Source organism: Amphiura filiformis, chromosome 1 (assembly GCF_039555335.1).
Source record: "Amphiura filiformis chromosome 1, Afil_fr2py, whole genome shotgun sequence".
Classification (NCBI taxonomy): domain Eukaryota; kingdom Metazoa; phylum Echinodermata; class Ophiuroidea; order Amphilepidida; family Amphiuridae; genus Amphiura; species Amphiura filiformis.
Window position 1 is genome coordinate 38,528,338 of NC_092628.1, and position 13,280 is coordinate 38,541,617.

Below are 13,280 nucleotides of genomic sequence, written 5' to 3' on the forward strand. Positions count from 1 at the left end.
GATTTGACATCATTAATTAGTCCAGGAGGAAAGGAAGAGGAAAAATGGAAAAGGGAAAAAAGAGATGAAAATGGAGGACAAGGTGGAAAGAGATGAGAAAGGGTTCTTAAGTGTCCTTCTGGGAGAACCTTCACACTTTAACCCTCAAAAAGGTTCCCTTTAAAGAGCTATTACAGGTTCTGCAGCCTCTTTAGAGAACCAAAAAAGGTCTTCAAAGTAACCAAAGATCATTTCATGGTTCCCAGATGGTTCCTTTTAAGAACCACGAAATTTGACCCCCTCCGTAATGACCTTTGACTTTGGTTGACCTCGATTTTATTTTGAGCATTATATTCCCCTCGTATCAAGGATTCCACCTACCAAGTTTGGGCCCGATTGGACAAAGTTGAAATTTTGACCTTTGACCTTGATCTCCGATGACCTTTCAAACCACTCCATAAACGTGGAATGCCCGATATCTATCTATATCCGAAATATCGGATCGATGCCTCGAAGTGTGGCGAAATGCATTGCCGGACAGACAGACACACACAGCTCATTATTTTATTAGTACTAGTTCACCCGTTGCTGTGAGAGTTACTGATAGCCATGCTATTTGACCCCTGATGACCCCTTTTGACTTTTTGACATGTTCCCGTCATGCTTTTTACTACTTGTAAGCCCAATTGGGCATACTGATCCCATTTGATCTTCGCCCTCGAGTGACATCGGTTTGATTTTGTTCATGCTCCCGTGATATTAAAATGTAGCCCTTGGATGACCTTTGACCTCGGTTGACCTTGATTATATTTTTTACGTGTTCCCCTCATATCGAAGATTCCACCCACCAAATTCGAGCCTGATCGGACAAAAATTGAAATTTGAACCCTCCGTGATGACCTTTGACCTCGGTTGACCGTGATTTTTTATGCATATCTTCCCTCGTATCAAGGATTCCACCCACCAAGATTGAGCCCGATCGGACAAAGTTTGAAATTTGAACCCTCCATAATGACCTTTGACCTCGGTTGACCTAAATTTTATTTCGGGCATATATTCCTCTCGTATCAAGGATTCCACCCACCAAGTTTGAGCCCGATCGGGCAAAGTTTAAAATTTGACCCCTCCGTAATGACCTTTGACCGGGGTTGACCTCAATTTTATTTCGGGCATACATTCCCCTCATATCAAGGATTCCACCCACCAAGTTTGAGCCCGATTGGACAAAGTTTGAAATTTTGACCTTTTGACCTTCAAAACCACCCGGTCAAAATGCTTTTCCCGATACATATCCAGCGCGGCGAAACGCATAGCCGGACAGACAGACAGACACACTTCGCTGGTTATTTTAGTATAGTAGATATATGTTCGGAGGCAACTTTTGATTTTTTTTTTAATGTCTTTAAAATGTTGCATAACTTTTTTTTTAATTACCCAACGTTTTCTGCACCTGACCAGTGGTGGCATCAGGGGGGAAATTCCCCAGTCAGAACTCTAATTGCCCCCCCCCAGTAAAAACTCAAAATTACACAATTTTCCACTTTTTGCAGCAATTTTGGGCCAATTTTGTTGATCCCCCTGAAATTAATTTTGCCCCCCAAAAAAAAATTCTGGCGCCGTCACTGCACTTGACAACCTTTGTGCACCCATTTGAAAATGTTATGAAAACAGATTGTTTGCTGTGAATAATTAGAAAAGTCACATGTTCAATATTTTTCGGCTTTAAATACTTTTATTGTGTGGAGAAGGCTCAACTCTAGGGTGAATTTTTTGTGGGGGTGTGTGTGGGGGTGTGTTCACTCAAATTTCAATGCGTTTTGGTAAAAAGATCCAAAAATTAGTGTCTATTTCAACAACAAAAAATATAATAATATAAAATATAAAACTTAATGCAGTAAAAACATGTATTTTTGTGATTTTCTAAAAAAATAAGCATTTATTTATTAATCTGATGCCAAAAGAAACCAGGTTTTTTTATGGAAACCCTGGTTTCTTGATTGACAAATTGTGACCTGCTTTTCGGATCAAGAAATCAGGATTTTTTTATCAAGACACCAAGCTCTTCACCGAGTAAACCAGGCTTCTCTTTTATTGCTCAAAATATATGCCATATGACATTATAGCTCAATCGATAAGGCGTTCAACTATGGTGCGAAAGGTTGCGGGTTCTAACCCTGGCGTTGCCTTGTACGATCTTGTGGAAAAATTGAGTTAGCTTGAAATTCCCCTGGACAAGGATCTTACTGCTAATTGTCTCGTTGTAACCCGTACGAAACTCAGGGAGCTGATCCTGGTTGCGAAGGTCTAGGTGTTGTACCTGTGCGTAGCGCACTATAAACCACTGCGCTATGTCAGTGGCGTAGCCCGAGTCATCTTATTGGGGGGCACCGACCATGATTGGGGGCACATGGCCATGGGCTGAATGGGGGCACAAACAATTTTTTTGCAATTTCCTCTGGGATTTTCTAAATTGACTGGGGGCATATGCCATGGGTGGCCTCTCATTTTACCTCATTGTTTCAGCTTTAAATTTTTGGCAACATAAAAAAATCATACATTTATGGCTTTAAGAATGTGTGTTACTTACATCAGGAAAAATAAAAATGTCAACAACATTTCCCTTATTTCTGCACAGCAGGTTCACATCATTTGTGTGTAAAATAAACTGGTTAATTACATTATCAAAAATATCAAAATCATTATCAAAAAATCCATGGAAATCAGAAATTATTATTCCTGTCCAAGATTAAAAATCACTGTTGTTCTGTATAATTATGATGCTTAAAGAATAAAATGATATGTGATCATAATTGTTAAGTTAGTCATGTTAAATCCATAACAAAAGGAACATAATTTTAAAAGATTTAGAAAGGGGAACTTAATATTTAGATAGTTTCACCCTTTATTGTAGAGTTCAGATTCATTTGCGCACATATTCAAGACAAGATACAAGGTGCGTAAATGGGCACACACATGATATCTATCCTTTCAATACAGGCCTGGATTCTTATTGATCCAAAAGTCTGGCTTAATTAAACCTTAAGGAATCTGCTTCAGTTTGGTCCTATCAGGACTTGAGTCTGTTTCCGCATGAAAAACTGGTTTCACAATCCAACTACTGTTTTAAAACTGCCAACTGAACTGACTTCTCCCTCTCACGTGACAGCCATTTTGTTGGTGATAAGTAGAAACTGAATGGTGTGGTCTCCGGGTAGATTTGATCCCGCCAAATGCGGTTCATCCGCATTGAACATCCCTAGCGGTATGTGTGTACATTGCAGGTCAAATTTTGTCAGCAGATGCTCGATGCTACGATCCGAGCTGTGATGCAATGAAGGAAAAAAACAGTTTGATCAAGTTAGTGAAAGCAGTAATGCTTGGAATTTTATTATCAATTGCTGCCTTGTGTCGTATTGTGTGATGATAACATGCATAGTGAATATATTTTATTGTGTAAATACCAAGGGGGTACTCAAGTTTGGTTTGGGTAGGGGTGTGCCATTGAGAATCTGAAAATAGACCCTTCAATATACCAATTTTTCAAGAAATTTGGACCCATAAATATACCAAAAGTCAAAATTTTTGGCCAAATTTAACACAAATTGTCTTAGTTTTTACAACTTTTCCACCAATTTTTTTTTAATTTCCCCCAAATTTGGATAAATTTCAAACGTTTGGGCTACAGTGAGGCAAAACTGGGCCTATTTTCTGAAAAAATTGAGAACATTTTGAAGAAAAAAAAGACCCATCCATATGCCAAAATTGGCCTAGATAAAGGGGTCATTGATATACCAAAAGCTCAAAAATGCTAGCCATGTTTGTGGCACATCCCCACATCACCGTCATTTGTACTGAGTACCACCCCCCCCCCCATGTCTAAATATCCAAAGTTTGCACATGTCGGTAGATTACAAAGGGACTTTCACATTTTGTTCTACAGATAATCAACTGATTTTGATGTTGATCTGCTTGAATTGTGTTAGGAACCTCATTTTGGGATGAATGAGTTTTGACAACTTAAAGTTGCACAGAGTCTATATATTTTTGGCTTAAGCATTTTGTGTGAGCCTGGTCCCATCAGGACCCAAGTGTGTCTCTGCAAGGAGCAACAGTTGAAAAAATGTCAATTTAAAAACAAATTAAGCTGACTGTCTATGTTTGTAAATCATGGCAGCCATGGAGGCCACAGTGCCTAGACTAAAGGGGGAGATCTAATTAATCATTGGAAAAATATAATCAATTAAATACACCACTGGTAATTTCATTAACTACTTGAATTGTTAGCCTCCGTTATTTTTCTTGTCAGTCAAATGACTCATTTGTTTCTCCTCCAGAGGAAGGTCAATTTGATTTACCTAGTAAGTAAATATTTTATTTGTTATTTTGCCGGTGTTTATTCACGGCTTGGTATAAACACGTTCACACAGTGAAAAATGTCTTAAATAGCTTAGTCCAAGGCTTGGCATAATCATGTTCACACAGTGAAAAAGTCTTAAATAGCTTAGTTCTAGGCTTGGCATAATCACGTTCACACAGTGAAAAAGTCTTAAATAGCTTAGTCCTAGGCTTGGCATAATCTCGTTCACACAGTGAAAAAGTCTTAAATAGCTTAGTCCTAGGCTTGGCATAATCACGTTCACACAGTGAAAAAGTCTTAAATAGCTTAGTCCTAGGCTTGGCATAATCACGTTCACACAGTGAAAAAGTCTTAAATAGCTTAGTCCTAGGCTAAGTTTGGTAACAAGTCTAACAAAGGGACTCAGTTTTAGTTTAGGTAGGGATGTGTGGCAAGTTTCTGAAAACTTACCCCCGAAAATATGTGACGAAAAGAAACCTGAAAATGATCTGAATTGAAGTGAACTATGAAATGATTTCTACACAAAATGAAGCTAAATTTGTCAAATTTGTTTGGATAAAGTCACAAATTGTAAACACTACCATCATCATCATCCTTCAGCTGCAGAGCAAGCGACCACAAGATTTCTTCATGTACAGCGATCTTTGGTAAATGCAGCTACCTGTTCTGCTTGAATGCCATGATCATACCCTGGCACACATTGAATATAGGTTAAATAGTTCATGGATGTCTCTTTTGCCATGAGAACTTGAAATTGTAGAAAACTCTACATATCAATGTAGAGTTTTCTACAATTTCAAGTACAACAGCTGCTCAGTGCCAGAAGTGGGTAAGTGCAATAGTTGCCATGTGTAGCTACCATGTGTAGATGAGTACAATATACTCTGTGTAAATTGTCAAATGTTCAGAGGGCAGCTATTGCACTTACCCACTTCTGGCAATGAGCAGTTGATAATTGCTTAACCTGAGAGCATGACAATGCTACTCTTGTCAGCATTGGTCTCAACTAGCCAACTGCCTGCTTATCATTTTAAATGGGAAATTTGCTCCTGGGACAGGCAAAATGAATGCCTTTGACAGATGCTTAATCTTTGTTGTTGAGAAAATCAATTTAACTTTGAAATAGATTTATAAAACAAGTCAACAGTAGCACTCTTTGAACCCACAAGTGGATGGAGAAGTCTAGCAAGTCTATGACACTGCTTCTCCACTGTACAGTTACCTTCCCCCCCCCCCGTCCACTTTCTCATTCTTACCTTCGTTCTTGGTAGGTAACCCAACACTGAGCATGTTTGTTCTTGTTCAATAGATAACAGAATGTAGCTAACACATCTTCAAAATCTGTCAAGAAAATAATAAAGTTTCAGAAATGAACTTGAATTTTAGGCCCATTCAGTGATTTGCTCATCCAGACAATCATAAAAATCATCAAAATTCAAATAATATAGCCTAATTGTCCACTGAATTAAGCTTAGCAAAGCTGAAAACCTCTGCATATGGATGAATACTTGGATGTGAAATCTGATGCTCCAAACTGCTTAGCCTGTAAGAATCATTGTGTGCCTTCTGATACTCTATGTTGATGTGTGAGTCTGATAGTCAGTTACATCTTACAAAGTGTCACTTAATGTGGACCAGTGTAACATCATATTATACATTTGAGTTTGGGCCCATGACAATTGATGAGTGCCTGTAGATTTTGGCTTATATTAAACACTGATATTATCTCTTATTTTTTTAAAATATATTTCAAATCAAAATGTCCAATTTTGGCCTGAATGGGTCAGAGCACAATACTACTCACAATCTTTCTAACTACGGTACTATAGAAAAATTATATAATTTGTGTACATCGTGGAACATTCAACTACGCTTGTTACTCCGCGACTAGTCATGCTAATACACGAGTGTACAATGCTTCTCTATGCGTCCATATTAGCGAGGTTATCTGCGTACAACAGCTTACTACGCACAGCCACGATAAAGGTACGTTCCACGATGTACATTATGTATATTTCAACACTACAACTATAAATCCACAATGTTTTCAACACTCAATAAATTGTGTCTCGTGTCTTTTTTTTTTTTTCTTCCTCTGCAAAATGTAGGTTAACAACTTGACTGCATTCTTCCTACATGTAGTTAAGGCATAGGGTAGTATAAAATGTCAAAGGCATGCAATTTCACTTGTTATGCACCATACATAATGTCATGAATACTGTGAAACGAAATAGAGGGCTCACTTCATAACAGACACTGAGAATGAGGAACTTTATATTGTGTCTCAGAAATATGGTCCCAAATGATTGAAATTGGAACAAATTTGTATGAAACATACAAATTTTGACACTTTTTAAACTGAAATGGTCAAATATGAGATAAATTTGATCATAATCACACACACACAGTCATCAATTTTGGCCCCCTCTACATTGTGGCCCACTTGGCCCTGTGGTAAATCTGGCTCTGTGATATAATACATGATAGTGTTACTCTCACATGAGATGAGACACACTATAACTTAGAAGAGGCGAGGCGATAGGGCAGCAACACCATGTCATCCTCTGAAGGAAAGATTATTTTATTTTTTAATTTATTTATTTAATTCAGTATTTTTCCCCAAGTCAATACCTCAACAAGTCACCACTGCTGCCCTGGATTAAACTAGAGTCCGAAGTTTTCCGGAAAACGGAAGAAAATCACGGAATCGGAGGTACAACACGGAAAATGACATTTTTTTATGATGTGACAAAAATTGTTTAAAGATAAGAGAAATAAATGTTACAAACAATCATGAGTTGTGACATGTCAATTTTTATGATAAAAATACTGCTTATAATACTGAAATAAAGGTATATTACCAAGGCATGACCCCCCTATATCCCACCAAACATCGTAATATCGGCCTATTATCTTGCGAATATTCCAATCAGAGCATCGCGATATTGAACACTTTATTGTGACATTAATATCATTGTTTATACATTTAAAGCTTTATTCATGACACGGATTTACACATTTTACAACATGGTCATGGATTACAACACGGAAAATGGATTTAGAAAACGGTAAACTTCGGACTCTAGATTAAACCCAGCACCTCATACAACAGAGGCACATACCCTACCCACTACCCCACACTCACCCTCCCAGTAAGTTAACCTACCTTTGGTATCATAAAAGCAATCTGAAGCCAATACAACATCTACAGCTGGTAAGCTGATGACATCGGCTGAAAATCTACCCCATGTGATGCCGACGACCTCAACGCCAACTAGCCCATTTGCAGAGCAACTTTTGCGACAGTTCTCCAGGCATTTTGGTAAGCGTGCATCATCACTGAGGATCACTTTGGCACCACATTTTGATGCCACCACACCTGGTAAGCTTGTTCCAGCTCCAACCTGAAGAATGAAAAACAAAATTGCAATTGAGCTGTCCACTATCTAGGGTAGACATGTCCACATTGCTTATTATAGAGGGCGACATTCAATCCAAAAAGTTGTGTCCACAGTAGCTCACAGTCAATGGCTTAACTGTGTAATCCCCATAGGGAAATACAAAAATTTGAAATTTGGACACCAGAAACTTGACGATGTAGTCTAAAAAGTGCTGGTACTTTATCCTTGATACAGAAACTCAGCATGCAGTGAAAGTTAGATTTCATAAAATAAAATCGCCTTTGTGTAAAATGGATCATCGTGGTAAAAAATGGTGCATTACATGCTTTTTTGTACATTAAGTCAGTGTAAGGCATTGTCAATGATGGGCGCAGAAAAGTGCAGTTTTTTAAAAACAGACATTTGCCCATAACTTTGTTAATTTTTGACCTACAGACATGGTTGACCCCTCATTTTTAAGTTAAATAATCACCTTTTTAAACAAAATAATTTCAATGTGAAATATCCTACTTGAAAATTTTGTGAACATGCCTATCTAGGGGCATAGCAAATGGGTGGACAGAGTGGATGAAGTCCAGGGGCCCTGAGAGCCCCTAGCAAAAGCGAAAATGTAGTGGGTTAGGGATAGGGCTGATAAAGGAGATGTTAAAAGGGTCCCGCATTGCTCCTTGTCCATGGGCCCGAGGCTCTTGCTACGCCACCTGCCACCATTAGCTTGATATTTTGGGAGCCAGATGTCACAGCAAGATTAGATTTTGAAAATGGCAACTCCCATGAGCAGGGATGAAAGTGGCCTGAAGTGACTTGGCAGGAAAAGCCTGAAAAAGCGCGTAAATTTGGGCTATAAAGCCTCAAAACGGGCTGAAAATAAATAAAAGTGCATAAATTTGGAGTAGTAAAAGGCAATTGCCTGAAAACTGACATCCCTGCATGAGTGCCCACCCCTGTTCTGCCTCAATTCTTACTAATCAACTTCCTATCAGATATGGCCCCAAAATGCACAAGTACTATTATTTACTTAGGCAATGGAGCCAAGTGTGTTTGATCTGTTGATCAACTATCGATGCTTGATCTATCTCTATGCTTGATCTATCTAAATAATTTGTGAAATATTAATTTATTGGCAATTGTTCATTTTAATAACATTAATATTTGTATGTTTGGCCAATGCCATTCTACCATTAATTAGTTTAAGAGCCAGTCTCCCTTATTATGTACCCAAATCAGGGGGGTTGTGATACAAAAAAAAATAGAATTTTCTCTAAAAAATAATTTTGGTACATATTAGCACCAACAACTCACATGTAAAATATGAGCGTGCACAGCGCCCTCGTTCAGCTGAAAAAAATTCTTGAAATTTCAGCCTCTCTGAGCCTTACTTGCAAATGGTAAACTTTGGAGGTGCATAACATCGTATGCCATCATCATCCCAACCTGCATTTTGCATTTTTTTAAAGTACCAAATGGTTACATTACAAAAACCAAGAAAAAAAAATTGGGATCTTGATGGCGCACAAAATCAGCCAATCCAATGCTTTGATGAAAAGCGCCCTTGTGCACACTTCAAAGCATCATAACGGGCTGCGCCATCAAGATCCCAAGTCCGAACAAGTTTGAAATTAAAGACCTCCATGGCAAGTTTCATTTTTCAGCAAAAATTTTTTGGGATTTTGTTGGCGCGCAGCGTTAACAGAGGTCAAAGGTCAAAATTTCCTATTTTCGCACATTTTTGCACGCCTGTATTATTATGCATAGCGTCACCTGACTCTCCGAATAGGATTTCATCAAAGAAGAGGTAATTCTCTGCAAGAACTGAAAAAATTAGCTTGGGATCTCTTGATCTTCATATTTTTCTGATTTTTTTGAAAATGGACTTAGCCTCATTTTGGAGGTCAATTTGACCTCTTTTTTCCCACTCGCTGCACAATGTGGGCTTTTTACTGCATCACAAAAAGATGCGCCAACAAGATCCCAATTTTATTTTTCATCGTCTAGCTTCTTTGGCGACCAGTAGACAAAAAACAAGCAACAGCTAATTGGGATCATGTGGGCGCACTAATATAAAAGAGGTCAAAGGTCACGCTTTGTGCCAAAGTGATGCATATTTGCCTATGTGCAGCACAAAAGTGGAACTTTGACCATAATAAAAATATCGCCAACAAGATCCCATCTTACTTTTTGGATGATTGGATAAAGGGGCTTATGTATAACTGATAACAAGTAAAAAAAAAGTGGGATCATGTGGGCGCACTAATTCAATAGAGGTCAAAGTTCATACTTTGTGCCGAATTGGCATTACTTTGCCTATGTGCAGCACAAAAGTAGAACTTTGACCCGCAATAAAAATGTAATAGCCAACAAGATCCCATCTTACTTTTTGGATGATTGGATAAAGGGCTTATGTATAACTGATAACAAGTAAAAAAAAAAGTGGATCATGTGGGCGCACTAATTCAATAGAGGTCAAAGTTCATACTTGCTACAAAATTAAACGATTTTTAGCCTAAAGTTGCCGAATTCAGCAACCTTTCACTCAAATTTTGCAAAATATGACTAAGTATTTTGACAAAAATTTTTTACTCTCACCAACTACCATGATGGAATCAGCATCATCTGAAATGCACTCACACAAGTTTCTATGAGACATGTCTGGTGATCCCCATTGAAAAAAAATTCGCACAAAGTATGAACTTTGACCTCTATTGAATTAGTGCGCCCACATGATCCCACTTTTTTTTTTACTTTTATTAGTTATACATAAGCCCCTTTATCCAATCATCCAAAAAGTAAGATGGGATCTTGTTGGCGCACATTTTTATTCCCGGTCAAAGTTCCACTTTTGTGCTGCACATAGGCAAAATAATGCCAATTCGCCACAAAGTATGAACTTTGACCTCTATTGAATTAGTGCGCCCACATGATCCCACTTTTTTTTTACTTGTTATCAGTTATACATAAGCCCCTTTATCCAATCATCCAAAAAGTAAGATGGGATCTTGTTGGCGCACATTTTTATGTGGGTCAAAGTTCCACTTTCGTGCTGCACATAGGCAAATATGCATCACTTTGGCACAAAGCTTGACCTTTGACCTCTTTTATATTAGTGCGCCCACATGATCCCAATTAGCTGTTGCTTGTGTTTTATCTACTGGTCGCCAAAGAAGCTAGACGATGACTAATAAAATTGGGATCTTGTTGGCGCATCTATTTGTGATGCAGTAAAAAGCCCACATTGTGCAGCGAATGGGAAAAAGAGGTCAAATTGACCTCCAAAATGAGGCTAAGTCCATTTTCAAAAAATCAGAAAAATATGAAGATCAAGAGATCCCAAGCTAATTTTTTCAGTTCTTGCAGAGAATTACTTCTTCTTTGATGAAATGCTATTCGGAGAGTCCGGTGACGTTGGCGCGCAATAATACAGGCGTGCAAATATGTGCGAAAATAGGAAATTTTGACCTTTGACCTCTGTTAACTCGGTGCGCCAACGAAATCCCAAAAAATTTTTGCTGAAAAATTAAACTTGCCATGGAGGTCTTTAATTTCAAACTTGTTCGGACTTGGGATCTTGATGGCGCAGTCCCGTTATGATGCTTTGAAGTTTGCACGAGGCGCTTTTCATCAAAGCATTGGATTTACTGATTTTGTGCGCCATCAAGATCCCAATTTTTTTTCTTGGTTTTTGTAATGTAACCATTTGGTACTTTAAAAAAATGCAAAATGCAGGTTGGGATGATGATGGCGCACGATGTTATGCACCTCCAAAGTTTACCATTTGCAAGTAAGGCTCAGAGAGGCTGAAATTTCAAGAATTTTTTTAAGCTGAACGAGGGCGCTGTGCACGCTCATATTTTACATGTGAGTTGTTGGTGCTAATATGTACCAAAATTATTTTTTAGAGAAAATTCTATTTTTTTTTGTATCACAGATGGGTACATAATAAGGGAGATTGGCTCTTAATTAGTTGATAGTTCATAACAAGGATCAAAACATCATTGACGGTCAGACAAACTTGACTGTTGTGCCTTAATTACCTCTAATACAGTCCTATCTCTGATACTGTGTCTATTGAACCATACATACTGTGCTAATACTGGAGCACATGGCCACACATACATGCCATAGCTGGGATCAACAACCTGAAATGTAAAACACAAAAGACGTATAATAATTCCTCCTTGAGAGAAGTTTATCAAGCTAAAAGTACCTTAACCAGTGGCGGTGCTATGGGGGGGGCAAGGGGGGACCCAATATTTTTCTTGCCCCCAGTCCCCCCTCCCACTTTTGAGGCAAAATACCCCAAATTACGTAAATTTCCACTTTTTGGGCAATTTTATGCAAAACTTGTCAATTTTGCCCCCCCCTGAAATTCACTTTGCTCACCAATGCTCCCCGAAAAAAATTCCTGGTGTCACCTCTGACCTTAGGCTTGCTACCACAATATTTGTCAAAACTAGTAGTATCTATAATATATGCACATCATATAAATATAATCACACACGGACATAAAGAAGTATAATTATGCAGATAATATGGGGAGTAGAGATTGTGAACATTTAAACAAGCCCAGTTCTACAAATAATACACCTGACCCATGCAGGTAAACAAAAAAGGAGAACAGAGCAGGGAATTGAAGAAAGGTTAGACGAGGTATTGCTGGTCGAAGCAACCTAAAAATCGATTTCCATTATCTAGATCAATAGCCTATATTATTGAAAATTAACAACTTGATGTTTTGCAAAAGTTCATTCTGTATATATTCTTTTGTAAAGCGCTCCGTTCTTTGTGGGGCGCTCAATAAATGCCTATTATGTTATGTTATGTTATTCTACAAATCGTATACGTTGCAAACTTGCTTAATTTATTGTTGTTAATGAGTTATGTATGTTTTACAAAAGTGTTGTTGTTTCAGCCCTCTTTACAACGTAACTCAAGTACCGCAGCACCTATAAAAGTTTATCTGTGATATTTTAATTCTTCTGAATTGAGCAATGCAGATTTTACCAAACCTCACTACCATTCGTAAGATGCTGTGAACTACCAAATCACAACAGTTAAAAATAATTAATAACCTTAAGCACCCAGGGGTACTAATTAGGTGGAATACAATAACCTACTTCCGGTATTTTGATGTCAATGGTTTCATCATCATCTTCAAAGTGGAAGAATTTGTGACTTTCCATCAGTGGTGTTTCATCTTGACCTTGGCTGCTACTGCTACTTGCATCTATGCCAGTGTGTTATACATATTGCATACCGGTACATGTATTGTCCACTAGCCTGCATTGAAATAAATGTTAAAATAAAAATGTAAACATTGATCAATAAAGCCCTTCCTCTACAGGCCTGTGCATATATCTGAAAAATGTACATTTTTATGTAAATTTAATTTGAGTATAATGTTATGTCAGGCCTTGCAGAATTTTAAAATTTATATGTATTTGATCTGTTCACTCAAGCTTCATTATAATATCCAGGGGTCAGAAAATGCTTGAAAAGCTTTGAAAAACTTTCCGACAGGTTTTAGGCTGTTCTTTTGATTGGAA

At 37.9% G+C, this 13,280-nt stretch overlaps 1 protein-coding gene across 1 annotated transcript; it reads right to left on the bottom strand.

The window, feature by feature from the left end:
• Nucleotides 1–2,045: 2,045 nt before the first annotated feature.
• Nucleotides 2,046–13,011, bottom strand: LOC140146732 (histone-arginine methyltransferase METTL23-like). Its single transcript, XM_072168611.1, has 5 exons — nucleotides 12,852–13,011; nucleotides 11,769–11,873; nucleotides 7,503–7,740; nucleotides 5,593–5,677; nucleotides 2,046–3,300 (listed from the first exon to the last, which is right to left on the bottom strand). The coding sequence occupies exons 1-5, from the start codon at nucleotides 12,915–12,917 to the stop codon at nucleotides 3,135–3,137; spliced, it is 660 nt and encodes a 219-aa protein (XP_072024712.1). The 5' UTR covers nucleotides 12,918–13,011; the 3' UTR covers nucleotides 2,046–3,134.
• Nucleotides 13,012–13,280: the final 269 nt, after the last annotated feature.